Source organism: Hipposideros armiger, unplaced genomic scaffold (assembly GCF_001890085.2).
Source record: "Hipposideros armiger isolate ML-2016 unplaced genomic scaffold, ASM189008v1 scaffold_2, whole genome shotgun sequence".
NCBI classification, from domain to species: domain Eukaryota; kingdom Metazoa; phylum Chordata; class Mammalia; order Chiroptera; family Hipposideridae; genus Hipposideros; species Hipposideros armiger.
The window spans coordinates 4,679,340-4,704,882 of record NW_017731352.1 but is presented as its reverse complement, the minus strand read 5'-3'; the positions used below and the strand labels follow the sequence as shown (position 1 = coordinate 4,704,882).

The 25,543-nt window shown below is 35.1% G+C and overlaps 1 protein-coding gene across 5 annotated transcripts in view; it reads left to right on the top strand.

Annotated features, from left to right (window-relative positions):
- WDPCP (WD repeat containing planar cell polarity effector) overlaps nucleotides 1-25,543 on the top strand; it is a 302,619-nt gene that overhangs the window by 240,566 nt on the left and 36,510 nt on the right. For all 5 annotated transcript variants that reach the window (XM_019635240.1, XM_019635244.1, XM_019635251.1 and 2 more), the window contains one exon: nucleotides 18,915-19,068. In XM_019635240.1, coding sequence (XP_019490785.1) covers nucleotides 18,915-19,068 — 154 coding nt within the window. The remainder of the gene's footprint in view (nucleotides 1-18,914; nucleotides 19,069-25,543) is intronic.

The following is a 25,543-nucleotide window of genomic DNA, read 5'->3' as shown; positions in this document are numbered from 1 at the left end:
GTTTTCTTATCCATTCATCCACCCTATCTTTCGATTGGATTATTTCATCCATTTACATTTGGAGTAATTTTTTTTAAGTTTATTGGGGTGACAATTGTTAGTAAAGTTACATAGATTTCAGGTGTACAATTTTGTAATACATCATTTATATATCACATTATGTGTTCACCACTCAGAGTCAGTTCTCCTTCCATTACCATATATTTGATCCATTTTACATTCATCTACTACCTTCCTCCCCCCTTACCCTCTGGTAACCCCTAAACTATTGTATTTATGAGTTTTTGTTTCTTCATTTGTTTGTCTTGTTCCCAAAGTGTCCTTCGATAGATGATTGCACAGGGTAATTATAAATAGATATACAGTTATTGCCATTTTATTATTCATATTTATCTTATTTTGTTGTCTTAAAGAAGTCCCTGTAATGTTCCTTATAATACTGGTTTTGTGTTGAGGAACTCCTTTAGCTTTTTCTTATCTAGGAAGCAGTTTATCTGTCCTTTGATTCAAAATGATAGATTTGCTGGGTAGGGTAATCTTGGTTGTAGGTCCTTCTTTTTCATCACATTGAATATTTCCTGCCAATCCCTTATGACCTGCAGAGTTTCTGTTGAGAAATACCTGACAATCTTATGGGAGTTCCTTTGGTGGTAACTAACTGCTTTCCTCTTGCTGCTTTTAAGATTCTCTCTTTGTCTTCAAACTTTACCATTTTAATTATGATGTGTCTTGGTGTGGGGCTCTTTGGGATGGCCTTAAGACTCTGTGACTTCCCAGGCTTATATGTCTGTTTCATTCACATGATTAGGAAAGTTTCTCATCATTATTCAAATGGGTTTTCAATCCCTCGCTGTCTTCTTCTCTGATAACCATATGATGCAGATGTTAGTATGCTTGATGTTGTTCCAAAGACCACTTAAACTATTTTTTTGGGGGGGGGGGATTCTTTTTTCTTTTTGCTGTTCTGATTGGGTATTTTCTGCTACATAATCTTCTAAATCACAGATTTGATATTATACGTTATCTAATCTATTGATTCCCCCTACTGTAGTCTTCATTTCAGTTATTGTATTCATTTGTGATTGGTTCTTTTTTGTTTTCTATCTCCACCAGTCCAAGAGTCAAAATGATATTGCTAAACTTTTTTGAAATCAGAGGGATTTTTCATTATGAATTTGTACCAACTGGACAAATAGTTAACCAAGTTTACTGTTTGGACGTGCTGAAAAGGCTGCGTGAAAATGTTAGACAAAAAGTTAGATAAAAATTGCCAACAATTCATGGTTCTTGCATCACAACAATGTACCAGCTCACACAGCACTCTCTCTGAGGGAGTTTTTAGCTAGTAAACAAATAAATGTATTGGAACACCCTCACTACTCATCTGATCAGGCCCCCAATGACTCCTTCCTTTACCCAAAGATCAAGGAAATATTGGAAGACATTTTGATAACATTCAGGACATCAAGGGTAATACAATGACAGCTCTGATGGCCATTCCAGAAAAAGTTCCAAAATTGCTTTGAAGGGTGGACTAGGCACTGGCATGGGTGCGTAACTTTCCAAGGGGAGTACTGCAAAGGTGACCATAATGATATTCAGCAATGGGGTATGTAGCACCTTTTCTCGGATGAATTCATGAGCTTAATTGCCATATCATGTATATTACCCTAATAAATTTAATAAACTTTTTTTAAAAGAAGAAATTTAATCCCTATTCTACTAGGTCACTGACCTTGTCCACCACATCAGAAGCATGGAGGTTTATTCTCTAGGTGTTTATTCTCTGGAGAGGGTAAAAGAGAGAGATCCCAGGGTGAGGACCATGTTAGAAACTGGAAAATTACATGATTGTATGCAACTAAATGGGAAATGCTAAGATTCCTGGTCTTCTTTCTCTACTTGGCTCTCAGAATACTGGCAGAGCATAACTTCCAAGCAAGAGATTTCAAAATCAATCAGACTAGTTGTGAAAACCTGTAACATCTACAAAGGTACTAAAATCTTGGGCTTCCCAATGCATGCTTTTCCCCTCCTTCCCCCAAATTTCCCTATGTGAAGCTAGTTTTGCAGAATTCACTTAAATCTTGCCCACTAACTTCCCTAAATGAGGCTTTTGTAAACTCCATAGGGAAGCAGAAACTAGACCATTAACTTCTCTTTTCCAGGGAGCCTTCATGTAACTGTAGCAATACTGTCTATTCTTTACATGGCTAGGTTTGTAAGCGTTACTCAAATTTTCAAAACCAGAGAATATGCTGTCTAGAGATATTCACATAGGAAGGTGGTAAAATATTTTCTGATAATATCATTAGGTTAATGGACAATCTAGATTTTTGCTAATTATCATTTGTCTATTGAAAATTATCTGATTAGTCAAATATATTGCACAATTTAGTCAAAATGAAATAATAGGTATGAATAGGATTCATGAACGCTATTAATGGCAGATGTGTTGTTTCCCTAAAATAGGAATTCCTAGTTTTCTCATCTATTATTTAAAGTAACCTACATTTAGACATATTTATATTTATTTAGTACTGATATAGTCTATTCTTGTTTTTGTTTAATGAGGGGCTTAAAGAATTAAAGACTATATCCATTTTATGTTGTCGGTATCGTTTGCTGGGGTTCACTTCCCCACTTTTGTCTTATGCTTTATAGGTGACATCAGCTGTTGTTAACTTTGTTCGACCTTTTTATTTATTTTATTTATTTATTTATTTATTTATTTATATTTTTATATATTTATTTATTAGCTGAGCCATCCTGCCACCTGTTGGCACCTCAGCGGCAGCTCAGCTCGGGCCAGGCATTGAACCGCTGTTGCTCAGAGCTCACACTCTTGAGCGAGCTCTTAACCAACTGAGCCACTCGGCCGGCACTCTTTTCCTGTTTTGAAAACATATCTCATATGACATCAGTTTTACTTTGCTGAAATAAAATTAATGAAAATGTATAATATACACATACGTAATTTTAATAAGACAGTGTGATGTCATAACTTTAATATAGAGAAGGAATAAATGGAAAGTAATTTATAATTTAAAAGATCCTTGTGACACTGTATACTAAAAGGCATAATGAAGTAGTATGTTGCTTATACCTGTAGAAAGAATCACTGTAAATGTAACAGCTATAAATGCAGGCTGATAACAGCTGTGTTGTATTGCTGACTGAAATACTGCAAGCTTTGCCTCTGGGCAGGGACCTAAGCACAATCCACCTAGCTAGGTATGCCATCTGCTCTATCCACTCCTAGAATTCAGACTAAATAACCTAAAAAGACAAAATAAAACCCTCTAATGCACTAAGCAATGGATAACAGTCATCAGGAGACATAATCAAAGTTGGTGATACCATTTTCCTCCAGAACACAGTCACAGTATCCATTTTAGCTAAAATTATTCTAGAGATGTTGTAACCAACTACCTCACATTCACCTTAGAGTTGTACATGTCCAGGTCAAATTAACCCACTCTTAATGCTGTTCCCTACACCTCTCAAGTTACTTTCTCACCCCACCCATGCTCCAATCACAGAAGGTATGCAAAAAGTAACAACCTCCCAACATCATATCCAGTTTTGAAATCTGCCATAATAGGAACCCATTTTCTAAAACTAGAAAGTGCTCAACCACATGTAGAACTTTTATTGGCTTAAACCCTGCTTCTACCACCCAAATCTATGCCTTTAAAACTATGTACCAGCTTACCACACAAAAGATAGAATGTAGACAGATAATACATAAAGAAGAAAAAATTACTAAGTATGCCATGTTCAGGGCAGCAGGGGAAGGGGATGTAGTAAGTGTAGTCACAAGGTTTTTTGTTGCTGTTGTTTGTTTTGTTTTTACTAGACCTTAGTATGCATAATATATGCATTAAACCACTGAAGATAATATACATACATGTTTAAGTCATTTGTATTAACATTTTCTAGATATGTAAGTTTTAGTTATTATATAGCAGATGTTCAAAACAAGGTAAAACAGGGCCGGCCGAGTGGCGCGATAGTTAAGAACTGGCTTGGGATGCCAGAGGGCCCCGGTTCGGATCCCACATATGAGGGCCAGTGACACTGCCCTCCTTTAAAAAAAAACAAAAACAAACAAAAAAAACAAAAGGTAAAACAACAAATCCTTTAAAACCAATTTTTTTTTTTTTTTTAGCTGAGCCATCCTGCCGCCTGTTGGCAGCTCAGCTCGAGCTGTGAATCGAACTGGTGACCCTGTTGCTCAGAGCTCACACTCTTGAGTGAGCTCTTAACCAACTGAGCCATAAGGCCTGCCCTTAAAACCAAAATTAACAGTTTTAAATTATTTTCATCATTCTTATAATACATTATATCAATTGAAAGGAAATTTTACTCTTTTAGATACAGACTAGAAGTCGCTGTATGAGGACTTCAACTTTAGGGTTTTCAAATACTGATAGGACTGCATGGCCTTTTAAAAGCTTTTGAGTACAACAATGATAAAATGTGCTTTTAGTTATTGGTATGCCCGTGCAACAAAGCATTTGAGAGGTGTGACTGACAGGCCAAGAGTGTTGTTTATAAGGGAAAACTTATGCTTATGTCTGCTTCAGAGACTTTATTAGCCACACCCTACTTGTAAATTGTAAACTGTCATTCAAAGTAGCACAGTGATGTTTTTAAAAAGTCAGGTTTTAATACCGCTACTTTTTGTCTTAATGCCTAAAGGTGAATTCAGAAAAATGCTCCTGTGTTTTAGCTCATAAAAGCATCTATCTGGGAAAAAAAAAACCAACTAAATAAACCCAAATAGTAAAGAGCATGGCAAAGAAAATTTACGACATTATGCATGAATATAAGTTGTACATTTTTATGCATGAATATAAGTTGTACATTTAAGAATCATAATTAGCTAATTTAGCATTATATCAGCAACTTTCAGATTAAGAAGAAAATAATTTTGTTAATTATTGGCAGATTTTGAACCAATATTTTAAAATATTAACAATGTGTATACTGAATTATTATTGCTATTAATTCCAAAAGCTTCACTAGAGACCTTTATTATCATTCTAAAAAACTACAGAAAAATCCTCGTTTTAAAGCATGCTATATTCTTATGACAAATTCAATTTTCTAACAACTGTACAATTTTGAACTAACAATTTACTGGCTTCTAATAATACTCTAACTGTTCTTTCCTGAATATTAAATAATTTAATCTTAACTAGTCTTAATAATGAAAGTAATATGCACTCATCAAAAAAATTCTAATTATATAGAAAAAGTACAATGTAGTCAATGAAAATCCCTCATCCCCTCTTTCTTCCCTGATCAAAAACCTTACTTGCAACAAAATAACTTTTGTGGTCTAATTTCAATAAGGTAATAATTCAAATGCCTAACTTTTAAATTATTAAAGGTTTTAATCCTTTTACCATGAATTACCAGATTAAATTCTGGTCAGTGCTCAAACTTGGAGGTAAAGACCTTCCTGTGTAATTAATTGCTCAGTAACTTAGTATTCAATAGTGACACTTCTAATTTCTCATATCTGAATGCATATGAAGGATATGTCAATGGATGGAGGCAAACTTAAAGGACATTAGGTAGTCTAGTTTTTATCTGTGGATTAAATTATAGGATTTCTTTTTGAGGTGAACCAAACCACAAAACCACGTCTCAGGAAGCCTATTTATATGACAACTAAGAAAAGATAAACACCTGTAAGTTGATGTTTAAAGCCCAAACTAGTTTTGAAGTAACAAGAAAGGGAAAGCTAACAGTTCAAATTTCAGTCACTTTTCATCTAAACCTATCAATGTGTGCACTGGTCCATTAATTATGTGGCTCAGCACAAAATGATATGTTAGTCTTCCCTTTTTCTCTAGGATAACAGCTGTGAGGTAAGATTTTAATTCAGGAGAAAGAAAACTATTTCAAATATTTTAATTTATTTGTTGGTCTCAAGAATTTACCTAAGCCATGAATGAAAAACTACTTATTGAGGGTCAAACTAATTGTTTTGTTGATCACTCTATCAGAATCAAAATAAAACTGGAGAGGTGATTTAAAGCCTATGATTCAAATGGACCTAGCTTTTCTAGGTTAATGAAGTATTCTAAAGTAGAGGTCAGCAAATCATTTTCTGTAAAGGGCCAGATGGTAAATATTTTAGACACTGCGGGCCATACAGTTTCTGTCACAACTACTCAGCTCTGCCATTGTGCAAAAGCAACCATAGACATACGTAAATGATCAAAGTTGAGTTCCAATAAAACTTTACTTATGAACACTGAAATATAAATTTCATAAAATGTTCACATGCCACAAAGTATTATTCTTCTTTTGACTTTTTCCCAACCATTAAAAATGTAGAAATCATTCTTAGCTTACGGTTGCAGAAAAACAGGCAGCAGGCTGGATTTGGCATGGCCATAGTTTGGCGACTCTTGTTCTAACAGATTATTTTGATACTTATTTTATGGATTTATTTCTATGCGTCTATGAGATTTTTAAAAATCTTATTTAAAATATATAATAAATTGTAAAAAGCCTATCAATGACTTGCCAGAATAAATAAGTGGAAGTAATGCCATTTAAAATATGTCTTCTAAAAAAACAAAAGAACTCATTGGCACAGACAACAGTACAATGGTTACCAGAAGGGAGGAGGGGTGGAGTAAGAGTAAAGAGGGTCAAATGGTAGTGGAAGGAGACTAAACTTTGGGTGATGAGCACACAATGCAATATACAGATGATGTATTATAATATTGTACCCTTGAAACTTATATAACACACCCATACACACATATACATATACATATATATTACATTTACAATTATATATGTATGTTAATTTTATAAGTTATATAATGTTATAGTATAACTATTATGTTTTTAAAATATATATTTCTAATGACAAAAGTTAAATACATATTCATATAAGATTCAAACATTGATGAAATGTTTAATTTGGAAAAAGAAGTGCTATATAATCCCACCCACCAGAAAAGGAATCTTATTAAATATTTTTCTATTTTTCTCCTAACTTTATGATCATAATGACCATAATTTAACAAAACATGGTCATTCATTGCTTTCTGTTTTACAAATTGCCTTTTAAAAAGAATTTAACAAAATATTTTGGAAAGTTCTACATGAGTATCTGTATATTGACCCCCTTCTCTTTTTTATAGTTATTATTGTATGGACATACTATAATTTGTTTAACCAATATCCTGCTGAATATTTGGATTATTCCCTGGTTTTATGAAAATCAGTGCTGCCAGAGGATTCTGAAAAGATGGCATCAGTGTAGTATTTGAATCTCCTTGAAATCCCTCATTAAGAACAGAAAGAGCAAGTAGGACATGAACCCCAAAATCTATGGACAACATCTACAACAAAATCTAGTGACAACATATTCTTATGAACCCTAAAATATAAATGGCTATGGACAAATCACCAACAACTGCAAGATGCGCTAAAAACTTCATGGGACTGTGAAGGCCCACAGTGGGTGTTGACACAATGTGATTTCTACCTAGTGCTCTGAATATCAAAGTGAAGAAATTCAATGAAGCACAGGTAAATGATGGAAGTAACTATAACTCCCTTAAGGTAGCCAAATGCCTCGTCATCTATTAGTGACATGTGTGAATGGATGAACAAGATTCCTACTGTCCTTACCTACTATCCAGCAAAACCACAGCCAGGGGAACAGATCTGACAGAATCAGTGAGAAAAAAAGACTTCGCTGAGCTTGACTCTATTCTGGAACAATGAAGAGACTCAAAAGGTGTCTAAGTGGGAGGCTCCCAGTATGTTCACGTGCGTGTATATACACACACACCGCCCCTCCCCCCCGCACATCCCTGCTTGAAGGGCTGATGGGGTAGCCATGTGGGCCACCTGTGAAATACCACCATTCTCACTGTCTTTTCACTGACCCAGTGAGGGGAGAAGGGGTGAGCCCCAAGGGACTCTTGCTTCTGGCTCCAAGCACCCCGTCACACTAGCTAGGCACAACCCACTCCAGGGACATTGCCAGGTGGGGAGTTGAACCGGTATTGTATACCTGTGAAATAGCAATGCAGGTATCCTAAGTCAAGGTCAAGGACAGAAACCACCCATGGAGAAAAGCAAAAGCTCACTTAATCTTGATTTTCATTATGGATACAGACTGTGAAAGCAGCACCTCACATACACACAAATGATAAAAACTTCATGCGAGAAGCAGAGGAAAGGTAAGGGGCTTTTTACTGCCCTGAGAAATGGAGAACTCAATTACTAACTAGAAAATTTTGCAGGGCCATTCTTAGAACAGTAACAGAAACTGAAGGGGACACTGTAGGCTATAATTTGTGGATACAATGGAACTGTGGAAAGGTATGGAGGTGCTTAAATGGTCTAGATTCTGAGTCCTACAAATGCTTAAAACTAACAAATCAAAATACGCTTTCTAGATAAATTCCCCAACCTGAGGAAAAACAGAGTAGAGCCCAGATTCAGTATAATAAGCACAATAGTGCCACAGAAAAAGGTTGAAATTAGAAGAATATATGTGCTATGGTCTGAATGTTTGTGTCCCCCCCCAAAACTGATACATTGAAATCCTACCGCCTAAGGTGATGGTACTAGGAAATGGGGCCTTTGGAAGGTGATTAGATCACCAAGGTGGAGCCGTCATGAATGGGATTAAAACAGGTTTCAGAGAGATCCCTCGCCCCCTTCTACCACCTGAGGACAGTGAAAAATCAGCAGTCTATAACTGGAAGAGCGCCTTTTCCAGGACGTGACCATGTTGACACCTTGTTCTTGGACTTTCAGCCTCCAGAAATATAAGAAATGAATTTATGTTGTTTATCAGCTACCCAGTCTATGGTATTTTTTTATATAGCAGCCTAAATGGACTAAGACAATAGAAAACCATATTTTTTACTACAAATGCTTAAAACGAACAAATATCAAAATACGTCTAGTGAACACAACAGACTCATGTCCTCTAGACCTATAGAGATAAAAAAGTTATCTTGGCCCAATCTGCCCTCTTAAATGTATAGAAATACCAATTTCTCACAAAAATGAGTAACAGTAAAAGATTGCAATCAAATCTCATAAAGACTTACTTTAAAAAAACAGAGTAAGGAGCAGAATAATTTCCCAACAAACAATGAAAACATTACAGAATGACTTGCTCACAAACAGATGAAAACTGACCCTAAGAGTCTAAAATTTTAATAAATATAATGATAGAAGTTATGAAAGAACAACATATTAATAAACTAGTATTAGAAAAACTAAAAAAATTAGGTGATTAGAGAAGCAAGATTTTTTTTAGAGATGAAAGAATTAAGAAAATAATTAGAAATAAAAGGGAAAAATAATTTCAGAAATTAAGGTTAAATTAGAAGGATCACATGACCAAAAACTCAATGCCTTATGATACCTAGAGAATTTAAAGGAGGAAACACTTGAAAATCGAAAATAAGTGAAAGAAACCATCAACAAAATGAAAAGGCGACCTACACATTGGGAGAAAAGTACCTGAAAAATCACATATATAGAGAACTCATACAACTCAATAAAAAAAAAAAATCCAATGAATAAATGGGCAGAAGGTCTGAATAGAAATTTTTCCACAGAAAACATACAGATGGCCAACAGGTACATGAAAATGTGCTCAACACTAATCATCAGGAAAATGCAAATCAAAAAACCACAATGAGATATTACCCACACTTGGGAAAATGGCTATTATCAAAAAGACAGAAAACAACAAATGTTTGTGAGGATGTGAAGAAAAAGGGAACCTTTGTGCACTGCTCATGGAAACATTCAGGAAAACTAGCCATACCTTAAGCTATAAAGAAAACATCAATAAACCTGTAAATATGAAATAATACAGAAAATTATACTCTGACTCCTCTGAGAGCAAAAAAATGAGAAAATTAAAATTAAAAGGCCTGTCACTTGGAAACTTGAAAACATAGTATTGAATAATTCTTAAAACATAGTATTGAATAATTCTTAGATCAAGTTAAGCTGCAGAATTTCTTGAAAATAAAAATAATGAAAATCTAATATATCAAATCTTTGAATTATCTGAGAAAATCTTATAACATTTAATACTTATAAAAATGAAATTCACAATAATCAGATTCAATTTTAAAAACTAGGAAACAGGGCCGGCCGAGTGGCACGATGGTTAAGAACTGGCTTGGGATGCCAGAGGGCCCCGGTTCGGATCCCATATATGAGGGCCAGTGACACTGCCCTCCACAGCTAAGATGCTGAACAACAGCTCAACCTGGAGCTGGGCTGCCGTGAGTCGCCGGCGACGGCGTAGGCTGCAGCCCCTGTGGCAGTGGGTTGCCATGGGCTACCGTATGTAGCCAGCAGCCAGCGTGAGCGGCCAGCAGCCGCAGTGAGCGGCCGTCCAGAAGCCGGCGACTGATCTGCCTCGCCCGGGAAGAGCGCAATGATGGTGCCAACTTGGGCCAGTGAAGCAACGTCCTCCACAACTAGACTGAAGAACAAAAGGACAGCAACTTGTCTGTTCCCCTTCCCCCAATTCCCCAGCGCTGTTCCCATCCCCCCAATTCCCCAATAAAAATCTTTAAAAAAATTTAAAAAATAAAAATAAAAACTAGGAAACAACAACAAAGCAAATCCTGTCCCTTCCAAAAAAAAAAAAAAGGCAGAAGGGAAGATTGAATAAAAATAAAATCTGAAATTAATGCTGGAATTTCTAGCACTTAATTTCTAGAAATTGAAGCTAGAAAACAAATCAATAGAATAAATCCAAAATTTGATCATTTGAAAAAAATTATATGAACAAATCACTAATCAAGGGGCAAAGGGAGATAGCACAAATATACAAAATTAGACATGACAAATAGGGAATAATGATCAAACCAGAAGAAATTTAAAGTATAAGAGATTTTACGTAACAGTGCAAATAAATTTGAAGACATAGCTGGAATGGATCATTTCTAAGAAACCTACAATTTTGTCAGACTAGCATCAGTGCTATAACTTCAAAGAAATGAATTCAGTCAGCAACCTGAATGAGCTTGAAAAAAAGAATCTTCCTCACAGACCCTCCAGCCCAACATGATTTCAACCTTGTAAGGCCCTGAGCGAGGGGCCCAGCCAAGCTGCATTGTACTTGGAATTCTGACCCACAGGACAATGAGATAATAGGTGGGTGTTAAGCTGCTAAATTGATTTAAGCTGGTAATTCGTATGGCAGCAATAGACAATCAACACACCATGTTTCAAAATCCAGAAGTAAAAAGGGGAAAGTATGATAAATGTAATAACCTAAAATTAAAAGATTTTACAGGCAAAAAAACCCAGCATATTTTTAAGATATAACTAATGGGAATATATTTGCAATTTACATGAATAAAATTTAATATCTCTAAGATAAAAAGCTCCTAAAAATAGAGAAAAGACCCACAGTCCTAAAGGAAAATGGACTAAACATATGAAGAGAATTCACAGCAAGTTAAAACTACCTTGAGATATTTTCCACCTATTAGGTTCCAGAAGTCTCATAACATATTCTTATGGCAAGGCTCTAGGGACACCTACAGTCTCATACACTGCCAGTGGGAGTACAAAATAAAATAAAGCCTATGTAAGAGAATTTGCCAATATCTAATAAAACTACAAAATTAAACTTTGACCCAGAAATCCCATTTCTAGAAATCTAACCCAAAGCACCTGGTCAAAAAAATAAAAAGTATGTATGTACAGTTGACCCACACAACTGAAAATCTACATATAACTTTTGACTCCCCAAAAACTTAACCTACAGTCAGCCCTGGGTATCTGCAGGGGAGTGGTTCCAGGACCCACGTGGATACAAAAATCCACAGATGCTCAAGTGCCTTATATTAAATGGCATAAACAATGCATACAGTCAGCCCTCCACTTCTGCCAATTCCCAACCATGGATGGAAAATAACTGGTTTTGATTGCGGTTGGTTGAATTTTCCATGCAAAACCCATGGATACAGAGGGCCAACTGTATTTATTGAAAAAAAATCCACATATAAGTGGACTCATGCAATTCAAACTTGAGTTGTTCAAGGGTCAACTGTACATACATCTCCCCAAAGAATGAGTTGTCATTGTTTATTTCATTGAGGTACATATATCAAAGATCTCAAAAAATGACAAGAGAAAACCCAATGTTAAAGACAAACTTTCATCCATACAGTACTATAACATTATTATTAATAATGTGCATATTTTTCCTGTTTGTGCTTACATATTTTCTAATGAAAACAGAACTGTTCAACAGATTAATATTCTGTATTTCTTACACTGGAGGGCATGACTTTCAAACAGATCAGATCAACACTTTGAAATAGCCGAGACTAACACTGTAGGACCTCATAACATTAACTCTAAAAGATAAGTTGCCTATGCTCACCTCTTTTAACCTTCTTGGCTTTTGTTTCCTGCTCTTTCTTACTTATTATAAGCTGTTGATACTTACTGAACATCCCAAAACTTCCCCCCATTATCATCTTAGTCTCATGCCTTTTTCCAGCTCTTTAACACAGAAAAAATGTTATTTTCCTTAAGAACAGCATGGAAAATATTATATAGAGAGGGATAGGATAAAAATGAACTTGAAGGGAGGGAAAAATATTCTCAAAATATTTTCAAAGATTTTGGAATAATTCCTTATATGAATATTTAATAATGAAATTGGTTTTCTCAAGCATTTAATATATCACAGATTTAAAAATCACTACCAGCAGATTTTCCCTTTAGTCTAATACTCTTACCAGTAAGCATAAGTCATTCAATAAAATTAGCAAGCTCATATCACAGGGGCATAACTAATGTCACTCTTCCATGAAACTGTCAAGATTTTGCCAAAAGCCACTTTCTTATATTTTTCCCTCTCAAATAATCTAGAGTTGTAAAAATTGCATATCATTGCTGTCTTTTGAGAAAACTAATAAAAACTATCAACATTACAACTTTTTAATAATGTCTGCTTTTTAAAAGTTGTTTTTAAAAAGACAAAACCAACCATTCAGTTTATAGATACAATGTGAAATTAGTAGATTAAGGCATAAAAATGCAAATGTTCCGTTACTTTTAAACATTTTTGTTCTCTTGGTCTATTTCCTATGACTTGTAATTATTTTCATAAGACCACTGGCTAAAATTCTAATTCCAGAGAGAACTCAATTGAGTTCAATAAGGAGAGAATTTGTGTGTGTGTGTGTGTGTGTGTGTACATATGTATGTATATATAAAATTATGTTCAAGAACAAAGCTTATTTAAAAAAAAAAGGAACATAACCTAACACTTCTTAAAGGATTATGTTTGGGGGCTTCCTAAATTGTTTAAAAGATCAGTATGGAGAATTCTTGTAAACAGTTCTAACTGAGTCTGTGTCCTTTTAACTTAAAAGGCTTTATATTATAATTGCTCTGTAAATATCAGAATTTTCTATATATTGTGCAGTGTACACAAAGAAGCCGACAAATGGCTTATCTTGTACTTATCAACTTGTTTATTTTTATGCCTCCAAAAGCCATATATTTTTACAAGAGCAGCTGCTACTTTGTAAATATTTTAATGGCTTCTGTTAAGTAGAGCTGTCAGTTTAACAAACAATATTATGAAAGATTTTCATTCTTCCATGTGATTGCATATCTTGAAATGTGTTTTACCCTGAAAATCCTTTGGAAATTTTAGACTGGAAGGATATCTCCTTAGAAGGCACAAAGCCAGCAAAAGAATAGCTAGATTTAAAGAATAATGTATAAGATCACCAGGGAAATAGTGCCATTTATTTCAGAAGACAAATGTATAATAGCAATAAGTTCTCTTAGCTCACTTCTCTTCTTTTGACTCGGATGATTTGAGGAAATGGAAGAGTGCTGGCTTTGAGCCAGACATAGCAGGTATGAACCTTAATTCTCTTGCTACTTAATGAAGACTAGCGGACATCTGATCCTGTCCAAAATGTCCATTGAGAATTGTGATCCATGCCAAAAGGCCCTTGATATCTGGTCCTGTCAAAATGTCCATAGAGACAGTTGGTCCACACCAAAAGGTCTTTGAAACCCCTTCCTATCAAAAATGTCCATGAGCCTGCTTAGTCCATGCCAAATGGGCCTTGATATTTAATCTTGCCAAAACATCCACACTTACAAAATATCTCTGGATTCACGCAGCTCATAAAGTTTATTAATGCTTTTAGTTTACAAAATTAATACATAAAAAATACTATCATGCTTTACTGGTCCAATAATTTTGTTGTGGCTTTATGCCAATAATAACCCTTCTGAGATGGTAAATGATACATGGGGTTAGGTAGATGGGTCTGGGTTCAAATATTGCAGAAGAGCAGGATTTATATTAACTATGTATACTGAAGAAGAGACCTACAGTTAGAGAAATGCACAGAAGATGACAAATTGAAGATGGGATCTCTCGGTGCATGGTGCATTAATATGTCATTGGGCATTTGGTTGGATGTGGCTGGGTCATTCACTAAGGGTGGCATTTGAAAGGAGGAGCTTGGTCAAACTGCTATTTAAAACTGGCGGTGATCATGTTGATGTAAACACTTTACAGTGCATCCCGCTTGTTCAGGATGAGTGAGAATGGGTGTGGCTCTCCTACCACATAGCGGTCAGTCATAACAGCCACCATGAGGGAATACTGGGCATCTAGTTAACTCCCCTACAACTATCCCATAGCCCAGGATTAATTGATGATGTTTCCCATGAACTGATGTTCTACAGAGGTACAATCACAGTAGACTGCAATAAGCACCTGCCGCATTATTATTGGAGAGGTTTTAGTGGGTGTGACTTCCACTTACCTGCCGGTTGTCATGGACCAAACAGCCTTGGCTAGTGCCTACCTACTAGCTGATCCAGCCCTGCCTAATTGGGTGTCAAATCCATTAAGGCATTAGTAAGGTTTGCCCTACTAATAAATCAGCAACTATTGGTCAGATGGCTACAAAAGAAGAAAAACAACCCTTCTTCTTTTGCTTGGCAAAATATAACGTCTGAACTTGAAAATTATGGCAGAAATAATCTACTCACAGAAAGAAAAGCCAATGCTACGTTCCAATGGTTTTGTTACCATTTCCATTCCTTTAACAGAGACTGGAGTAAAAGATACTGACACTTTGAAGAGAGGGTAATCTGCAGTGCACAATGTACAAATAGGATGTGGATAAAATTACAGTCATTCAAGATAGGACAGGAAAACATCGGCACAATGCTGATTGTGAAGGGGAAGTAATGAAAACACTGAACAGTTTAAAATGACATGCAGAAGAAGATCCAAATGCAACACCATTGAAGGTACGTCAAAGAACTATCTGTGATATTCATGATGAAAAGGTCCTGTTATTGCTACCAGAATGAAATGGATTAAAGAGGAAAGTAAATAGAATTCCAAACAGACATCGACCTCCAAACCCAACTTCATTGCATGGACTTCAATTCCAGCAGAGTATAAAGTGACCAGATGTGGAGAACCATTACTTATGCATGATCCCAGTGCTCAATATGATGAAAGAATTCTTATTTACACAACATATGACAATATTTGATATTAAGCGCCAGTACCACATTATTCAGTGATGGCAGCTTCAAGACAGCACCAACACAGTTCACTCAGTTATTTACTGTGCACGGTGTAATACTGGGTTATACTATGCCATTGACTTATGCACTAACAATGAAAAGGGGAGAAGACACATCTACATCTATATATGTATATAAATATAGATATAGATATGAGACTACTTGCATTTGCATGGGAAAGAAATCTCAACATTAACCCTTCACCGTACATCATGGATTTCAAGACTGCAAACACGAATGCAAGTCAACTACTGCCAAATGCACAAGTAAAAGAATGTTTCACTTTTCACAGTCACTGGTGAAAAATATCCCTCCTCCTTGAGTCTAACATGAGTATATAACACCAGAAACTAACACCCATAAGTGTGCATCCATGTTGTTTGGACTTCTTTCTGTTTATGCCAACTGAAACTTTTGAGTACACTGTGGAGAATGCAGAAGAAAATTCAGATGCCATAATGGATTATGTTCAGAGAGTGTATGTCTATGAAAGGCACGGCAGAGGCTGAAGAAGACCAGAAGCTCCAAGATTTCCACCAGAAATTTAGAATGTTTGTAGATTAATAATGAACAGCTACCAAAGGATGAACACAGTGGAAGGCTTGCATAGCAAATTTCAAAAGCTAATGGTAGTGAATCATCCTTCAATTTGGAGATTTTTAAAGTTTTAAAAGACAAACAGCAAATCAATGAACAAGTAAGTCATCATCCAGGTTTTGGTGATCATACTCAAATATAGCAACAAATTTCACAATGATACTGACAAAATCAAATGACAATAACCAAAATTGTTAACAGATATAATAAATATAAAGCCAATAATCAGGTTAAGATATACTTGGCAGCAATTGCTTATTGGCTTAAGAGTACCCTACCAAACTTCATTATAAGGAAGAACAAGAATAAATGTGAAATTCAAATTTCATCATGAATTACAATAAAAATAACAAAATTTTAACAAAGTTAAGTATTTACATCATTTAACAAATCATGGACCAAATGTCTTGATGGACATTTTGGACAGGACCAAATATCAAGGACCTTTTGGCATGAATTAGATGTCTCGGTGGATGTTTTAGACAGGACCAAATGTTCTGCTAAGCTTGATACTGATTTAGAGCAAGCCAATTAACCTCTTTGACCCTCAGTTTCTGTATCTGCAAATGGGATAATGATACCTAACTTACAGGGTCATTATGAGAATTAGAGATAATGTATATAAAGGGCCTACCTCAATAAAGGGAGCAATTATTATTCTGTCTTTCCTACTTAGCAACCAGGAGTCTCAAAATCATTTGGTCTTTACATTTTCATTCGCTCACCTTATCTCTTCCCTTCTTTTTTTTTGTCTGCTTCATGGACTTCAAAGTGAGGTATTTTAGGAATGATCTAATTTATCACTTTTATTGAATAAGTGAGGGAATAGTAGCGGAGAGATTACATGACTTGTACAAGATCACAAATAGTTAAAGGCAGCCATCAGAACCCTGTTCTGAGTTTTTCATTATTTTCCTTATGGTTGTTACTATTTGTTTATTTTCTCTGACCCCATACCCCACCCTGCTATCATACTGTAAGCTCATCAAGGACAGGGATTATGTCCTCTTTTTTCTTTTTAATTAAATTTATTGGGCTAACATTGGTTAAGAACATTATATAAGTTTAAGATGTACAATTCTATAATACATCATCTGTATACTCCATTGTTTGCTCTCCACCCAAAGTCTAGTCTCCCTCCATCACCATATATTTGACCTCCTTTATTCTCTTCATCCACCCCACACCCACCTTCCCTCTGGTAACCACCATACTATTGTCTATGTCTATGAGTTTGTTTGTTCATTTGTTGCTTTTGTTTTATATTCCACAAATGAGTGAAATCATATGGTTCTTGTCCTTTTCCATCTGACGTAATTCACTTAGCATGATACTCTCAAGATCCATTCATGTTGCAAATGGCAATATTTCATCTTTTTTCTGGCTGAGTACTATTCCATTGTATATGTGTACTACATCATCTTTAATCATTATGAAAAGATGCTCAACTTTACCAGCTATAAGAGAAATGCAAATCAAAACTACCTCACACCTATTAGAATGGCTATTATCACTAAGACAAGAAATAACAAGTTTTAAAGAGATGTGGAGAAAAGCAAACCCTTGTACACTGCTCGTGGAAATGTAAATTAGTGCAGCCTCTATGGAAAACAGTATGGAGGCTCCTCAAAAAATTAAAAATAGAGCTACCATATGTCCCACCAATCCCTCTTCTGGGTACCTACCCCCAAAATTTGAAAACACTTATTTGTAAAAACATCTGTAAAATAAATACAATTTATTTTACATCTGTAAAATAAATATGATACCACTTATATGGGATATCTAAATAGTCAGATTTATAGAAACAAAGTAAAATCGTGGTTACCAGGGGTTGGGGGAAGGGAGAAATGGAGAATTGTATACAGTGTCAGTTTTGCACGATGAAGATCTGTTGCACAATAATGTGAATACACTTAATATTACTAAATTGTACACTTAAAAATGGTTAACATGGTAAAAATTAAGTTATGTGTTTTTATAATTAAAAAAATTAACTAAAAAATACACACACACACACACACACACACACACACACAGTGTGGTCCTAAGGGTTTGGGCTTTTAATGGGGTTTATGTTTTCTCACGTATATATTTTTCACAACTTCATTAAGTTTTTTCTATACATCTGCATCATGTGGGAATAGCATCCTATACACTAAAATTCTTATTAACAGTAAACACTGGAAAAAATGTTTTCCTTTCTGTTTTGTTTTCAAATTGTGTGCTACATGTGAGAAAGTTAAATAATTCACTTTTTACGGTTTTCCAGTATAACAAAAAATTCCAGTAATTGGTTAACAACAAAATTTAATTAATAAAATACTGGTTAAAAACACAATGAATGGGCAAGTTATAAACGAATTTTTAAAATCTGAACTCAAAACCATTCATTATTCAGTTATCAGACTCCCTTGGTTGAGCTAAGTGTAAGAATGACAAAAGTCACAGGGAAATGTGACTATAATATTTCCACTGTACGCTACATAGTAAATTGACAAAAAAAAAAGTTTTGTCAAAGTATCTAAAAGTTTTCCTGTAATCATACTTATAAAGGAGTTATCAGAAATTGTATTGGGTTGTTGGGGAAGTCATGACGCATTTTTGCATTGAAAAACATAGAAAAATACATCATGACTTTCCTGACAACCCAATATTTATATTTGATTCATATCTTAATCATTTTTTAACAGAACTCCTGGGGCCTTTGGACAGAGGGGATATGCTAAATGAAGTTTTCGTTGGCCTATCGTTAACACCTCACGGAGAAGACACATTTCCAGATAACTTTTGTTCAATCCATGGACATATTATTCAACGAAGAACACTGAATGTCTCTTCTAACAGGTAAAATATGTTGAACTAAGAAAATTGCTCCATAAAGGAAAAGTATTTAGTATTAAACAATTTAAATATTCCCCATTTAAATGCAAATTAATAGTTAAGCAAGGATATTTCAAAATGTCAAAGGAAAAAATTTGCATTTTCTCATGGCTAAGACTTTGCAGTAGTTTGGTTATGCAAGAGCAGGTACAATAGAAGTATAATTAAATGTAAACAGAATATTGTTATAATGAATGTCATTCCAAGCCAAAATGAAATTACTATAATGTATTGAATTCTATTTATAGTCTGTTGTGGAATTTTAAGCTTGTTACATTATTAGATTAAAATATTAACTTTTAGAATATTTAGTTTAAATTATAATTTATATGTTCACACTTATGCAAGCTTGCCATTAGTTTTTAAAGTCTGATAAATGATAGTTTAATATCCAGCTTGCCACATTGGGTTATTGAGAAAATAAACATAAGGATAAATGTGAAATTAAAAACACTAGACAAAGTAATAGTGTTATTTATAATGATAATTATAATGTTCATTATGATGATGATAATACTCTGAAGCAAAGGTCAGCAGCTTTTTGTGTAAAAGGCCAGATACTATGCTTTGTGAGCCATACAGACTCTCACAGCTACTCAACTCTACTGTTGTAGTATGAAAGCAGCCACAAACAATATATAAATGAATGAAAGTGGCTACGCTACAATAAAACTTTATTTACAAAACAGGCAGTGGGCAGGATTTGGTCCTTGGTCTGTAGTTTACATACCTGCTCTTGAAGATCCCAACTATATGCAATTAACTGTGATGCGACCACATTTTTCATATATATCATATGCAATGTATATGAATATATGAGTATGATATGAGATATATATATATATATATGTATATATACATATAATATATGAAATACATGACATATGGGAATTTGTGATGTTCTGGGATTCCTCACATCCTCCCACCATCCCCAGCCTAGTTCAATCTTGTAGTTTCACTCGGGTAGGACAGACTGTGAAAACCAGCAGCTGACTTGATTTGGAGCTTAAGAGTGGAAAAACCCCACTCAGCAGCATTGTCAATAAAAATAGCAAACTCACCGTCAGTAAAAGTAACATAGCTGAAAGAAAATGAACAGGGAAAGCCACAGTTCCACTAGCCTGCTTATTGGGTCAAGTGACAAAATGGTAGACTAGCCAGAGATTTAACAGGGCGATCCTGGAAATGAGAGAACCAAAGAGGGATATTAAGCTCTGCACATTTCTGATGGAGTTGTACAACCTCATTTCTTGGCTCTCTTTTGTCTTGCACAACCCTAAAAATTCCCGATGCTTCTTTCCTCCTTCATTCCCAGTTGCCAAAAAGTGCCTCTCCTTTGTTGCCTTTGATCACTACCTGGCTCCCCACGCCAGGAGCTAAAAACCTGCCTTTTCAAACTGTTCCGTACTTTTAATGTTAAGCCCCTTTCGTGTAGTTCGTGCTCTGACCTACAAAAATACCAGGACTTGGAGGGGTCATACACTGGGATTTGGTGTTTTTCTCCATTCTATTTACAATTATTTTGAAGTTTGGACATTCTGTCTTCAAGTCATGCCAGAAGTGTGGTTTCCATGTAGTTTCCATTTCTCCCTTTCTGTGTTGTTTATAGAGGAAGTATTGGGAGGTGAAAAGGAAGGCAGCCACTATTATCCTTCCGCTGCCTGGAAGTCCTTCCTCTATTTACTTTTTTAAAAACAATTTTAGTGAGTTATAATGGGTGGATTTCATGGCACATGTAAATTATAAGTATACAATTCAGTGATGTTTGGTAAATTTATAAAATTTGCAGCTACCACCACAGTGCAGTTTTAGAATATTTCCATCACCCCAAATAGTTCCCTTGTGCCAATTTATTGTCAATTCCCACTTCCACCCCCAGCCTGAGCCAATCACTAGTCTGCTTTGTCTCTAGAGAAATTTTATATAAATGAAACCATACAGTCTAGAAATTTCATATAAATGGAGTCACACAATATGTTGTCTTTTGTGTCAGGTTTCTTTTGCTTGGTATTATGTTTTTAAGGTTCACACATGTCATAGCATGTAGTGAATTCCTTTTTAATTGATGAATAGTATGGATGCTATATAAATATGCCACATTTTGTATATCTGTTAACCAGCTGATGGATATTTGAATTCCAGGTTTGGGCTATTATGAATAGTGTTGCCATAAATATTCCCATGTAAGTCTTTGAGTTAAGGTATGTTTTATTTCCCTTGTATAGATAGAATTGTTGGATCACATTGCAAGTTCATATTGTTAGTTTTAAGAAACTGCCAAATTGTTTTTCCATAGTGACTATAACATTTTACATACCTACCAACAATGTACAATGTATGAGGGCTCCAGTTTCTCCACATCCTCACCTATGCTTGGTATTGTCACTCTTTTATTATAACCATTCTAGCAGGTATAGAATGGTATCTCATTATGATTTTAATTTGCTTTTCTCTAATGACTAATGATGTTGAACATTTTTATGTGATTATTAGCCATTAGCGTATATTTTTTGGTAAAATATTCAAAACTTTTGACCATTTTTTAATTGGGTTGTCTTATTATTGAACTAACAAATTTCTTTATATATTTTGAATATAAGTCCTTTATTAGATATACAATTTGTAAATATTTTCTCCCAGTCTGTGTCTTGCCCTTTCATTTTCCTAACAGTGCCTTTTGAAGCACAAAAATGTATTTTGTTGCAGCCCAATCTAACTATTTTTTTCTTTTATTGATTGTGCTTTTAGTGTTGTACATAAAAAATCTTTTTCTAACCTAAGGACTCAAAACTTTCTTCTAGAAGTTTTACAGTTTTAGCTCTTACATTTAAGTCCATTTTTGAATTAACTTTTATGTATGATGTGATACAAGCATCTAAGTTCATTATTTTGTACATGGAAATCCAATTTTCCTAGCATCATTTGTTGAAAAGTTCCTTTCACCCATTGAATTGCCTTGGCACCTTTGTCAAAAATCAGTTGGCCATGAGTGGAAAGGTTTATTTCTGAATTTGCCATTTTATTCGGTTGGTCTGTGTATCTATCCTTACACTAACAAGTACCTAGACTTGGCTATACTGAAGGCTATTCTGAACCAGAATCTCACAAAATACATCACAATACCACAAAAATAAACAGGAAAAAGATGAACAGTTCCGCACAGAGTTACTTCATAAAAACAGAAAATGAAAACAAACACATCAATTGAGGAGAATTCTCCCCTCACCCCCAAACGAGCATGAAGTAGAAAAATACTGCAGTGATACTCCAAGCAGAATTAACAAACAACTGGGTACATGGAAGCTCACTATGAATTAGACAGACAAAAAAAGTAAGAGGAACAGGGGAGGGGATGGGGCAGGGAAAGAAGGAAGGGAGGGGGTTCACTGAACTCAAGAAAGAAAAGGAAGAACAAGATAATATTATCTCAGAAATGAAAAATAAACTACAGATGAGAATTAACCTAAAATTAAATTTAATAAAAGGCACTGAAAATGACAGAGAACTAGGGAATGAAAGGGAGATAAAGAAAGAAGTTAAAAAAAGAAATGTCAGGGAGAAACTACAGGAAATCCTCAATATCATCAGTAGGTTCTTGGAAACTGCGACTTTAAGCAAAATGACATATAAATAACCAATTTACCATAGTCTAATTAATATAAACAAAGTGAAGTTCTTATGGCATATTTCTGGTCACAAAAACATCACCAAACTTTTAAATAAAGACCCAAACCACTCCTGATAATAAATACTGAAATGTGAGCCATACATACATTAAGAAATATTAAAAACAAGATAATAATTTTCCAACCTGCTGATTCCAGTTCAGGCTCAAGGTTGGCCAGAGCCGATCCTGACAGCTCAGGGTGCAAAGCAGGAACCCACCCTGCACATAACACCCTTCCATCACAGGGCACACTCACTCTTACTGGGACAATTTAGACACATCAATTAACCTACCATATGTATTTTGGGGATGTGAGAGGAATCCAGAGTACCCAGAGAAAACCCATGCAGACATGGGGGAGAAAAGGCAAACTCCACACAGACAGTGGCTCTGGCCAGGGATCGATTTTTTTTTCTCTCCCCAATGTTATTACAAAAGGATGTTGAATGAAATAATGTTATTCAGGAATCTGCTGTAATAAAATAGGAGGCAAGGCAAAGAAGGAACAGCATTTGTACAATTTGACTCCTTAAAGAAGAAAAATAAAACAATGGAACAGAATTAGTATTTAAACTATAATCCAGGAAAATGTTTCAGAAATAAATTTTTTTTTAAATATTATACTTAGACCTACATATTGAAAGATCATACCAGGTGCCTAAGAAAAATTATGTTAGAACAATCAGCTCTAAGACATATCCTAACACAGCTTTTAGATTTCAGTGATTAATTTTTAAATCTTCAAGGCCTCCAGGTAAAAAGATCAAGTAATTTACAAAAAGCAAAACAAACTAACATCATCCTGTTCAAAAATATAAAATGCAAGGAGAGGCAAAAGTGAGCTGTAATTTTTAAAAACTCAATGAAAGAAAGTATGAACCAAGGATTTATATCCACCCAAGCTCTCCTTCAAATATCAAGATTAAAGAAAAACCATTTTCATGAACACTTCTTGAGGAATGTACTTGAGAGCAAGAGCTTCACCCAACCATGAGATGACTCGGAAAACTTTAACAAAGGACTAATTGTGAAAGTTTTAAGACATATAAATGAGAGATGAGTGTGGAAGACTCATGTACAGGTACTGTAGGTTGGAATTAAATAGAAATTAAGTAGAAACTAAAAAACAGGAGGAGAACAGAGTGAAAGAGAAAAGCAGAATAAGCTCACTGATTATTGTATACAGCATAGGTGAGAGTTAAAAGATGCCAATAAACCCTGATACATCAGATAATATAAAGTTAACTAAGAAGAGACTAAGGGCATTAGAAAAGATATTAGTACAAAGGTAACCACTAAAACAAAATTACAAACCTTCCCAAACACCATTTAAAAAAATAAATTAGAGCAAAGGAAACACATACACACCTCATAAAGAAACATAAGCAAATATCCACATAATTATAAAATATTCAGACAGACTTGAAGACAAGAATATCAGTTATATCAATTAGTATAAATGGACATACCTCATCTATTAAAAGAAAAAGATTTTCAATTTGCTTACAAACCAAGATCCTGCTATGTACTGTATATAAGAGCTACATCTAAAATAAATTGATTCAGAAAAGCTAAAAATAAAGAGATAGGAAAAGATATTCCGGGCAAATGAAAATAAGAAACCAACAGTAGAAATCTTGGTTACAGAGAGAACAGAATTCAAGCCTCAAAGCATTAACTATTAACAAAGAAATGCCACCATCTAAATTTCACAACTAAAATATAATACTTACAGGGGCCGGCCGAGTGGCGCGATGGTTAAGAACTCGCTTGGGATGCCAGAGGGCCCCGGTTCGGATCCCACATATGAGGGCCAGTGACACTGCCCTCCACAGCTAAGATGCTGAACAACAGCTCAACCTGGAGCTGGGCTGCCGTGAATCGCTGGCATCGGCGTAGGCTGCAGCCCCTGTGGCAGTGAGTTGCCATGGGCTACCATGTGTAGCCAGCAGCCAGCGTGAGCGGCCAGCAGCCGCAGTGAGCGGCCGTCCAGAAGCCGGCGACTGATCTGCCTCGCCAGGGAAGAGCGCAATGATGGTGCCAACTTGGGCTAGTGAAGCATCCTCCACAACTAGATTGAAGAACAAAACGACAGCAACTTGTCTGTTCCCCTTCCCCTAATTCCCCAGCACTGTTCCCATCCCCCCAATTACCCAATAAAAATCTTAAAAAAATATATATATATATATATAATACTTACAAATATTTATGTACCAAATAACAGAAACCACCTCTATGAAGGAAAATCTGCAAAAAATGCAAGAAGACAGATAGACACTGATAACAAGAAACTTTAACTCATTATTCTTATTATAAAATTATATTAAGTAGGCAAAAAATAAAGAGGAAGAATATTTAAATAACATAGTAATGTAGATATACAGATATTTATCAAATTCTATTATATACTCTGATAATAGAGAATAAATTTTCTTCTCAAGAACCTATGGAACTTCACACACACACACACACACACACACACACACACACGTGCATGCGCAAAAGGATCATATATCAGGAGCCAAAAAGATATCACTAAGTTCCATAAGGAAGAACTATTACAAACACTCGCTAATCACAATGTAATACAACAAGAAATATTTAACAAGACAAAATGACCTTCCTCCTAGAAGTTTTAAAACCTAGTAAACAACTCTTCAGTGAAAGAGGAATATACAACTTAAAATTTCTGAAAAACAATTATAACGAAAACACTACATATCAGAATCTATGGGATGTATTTCAAAAGGAAAAGTGATAGCACTAAATACA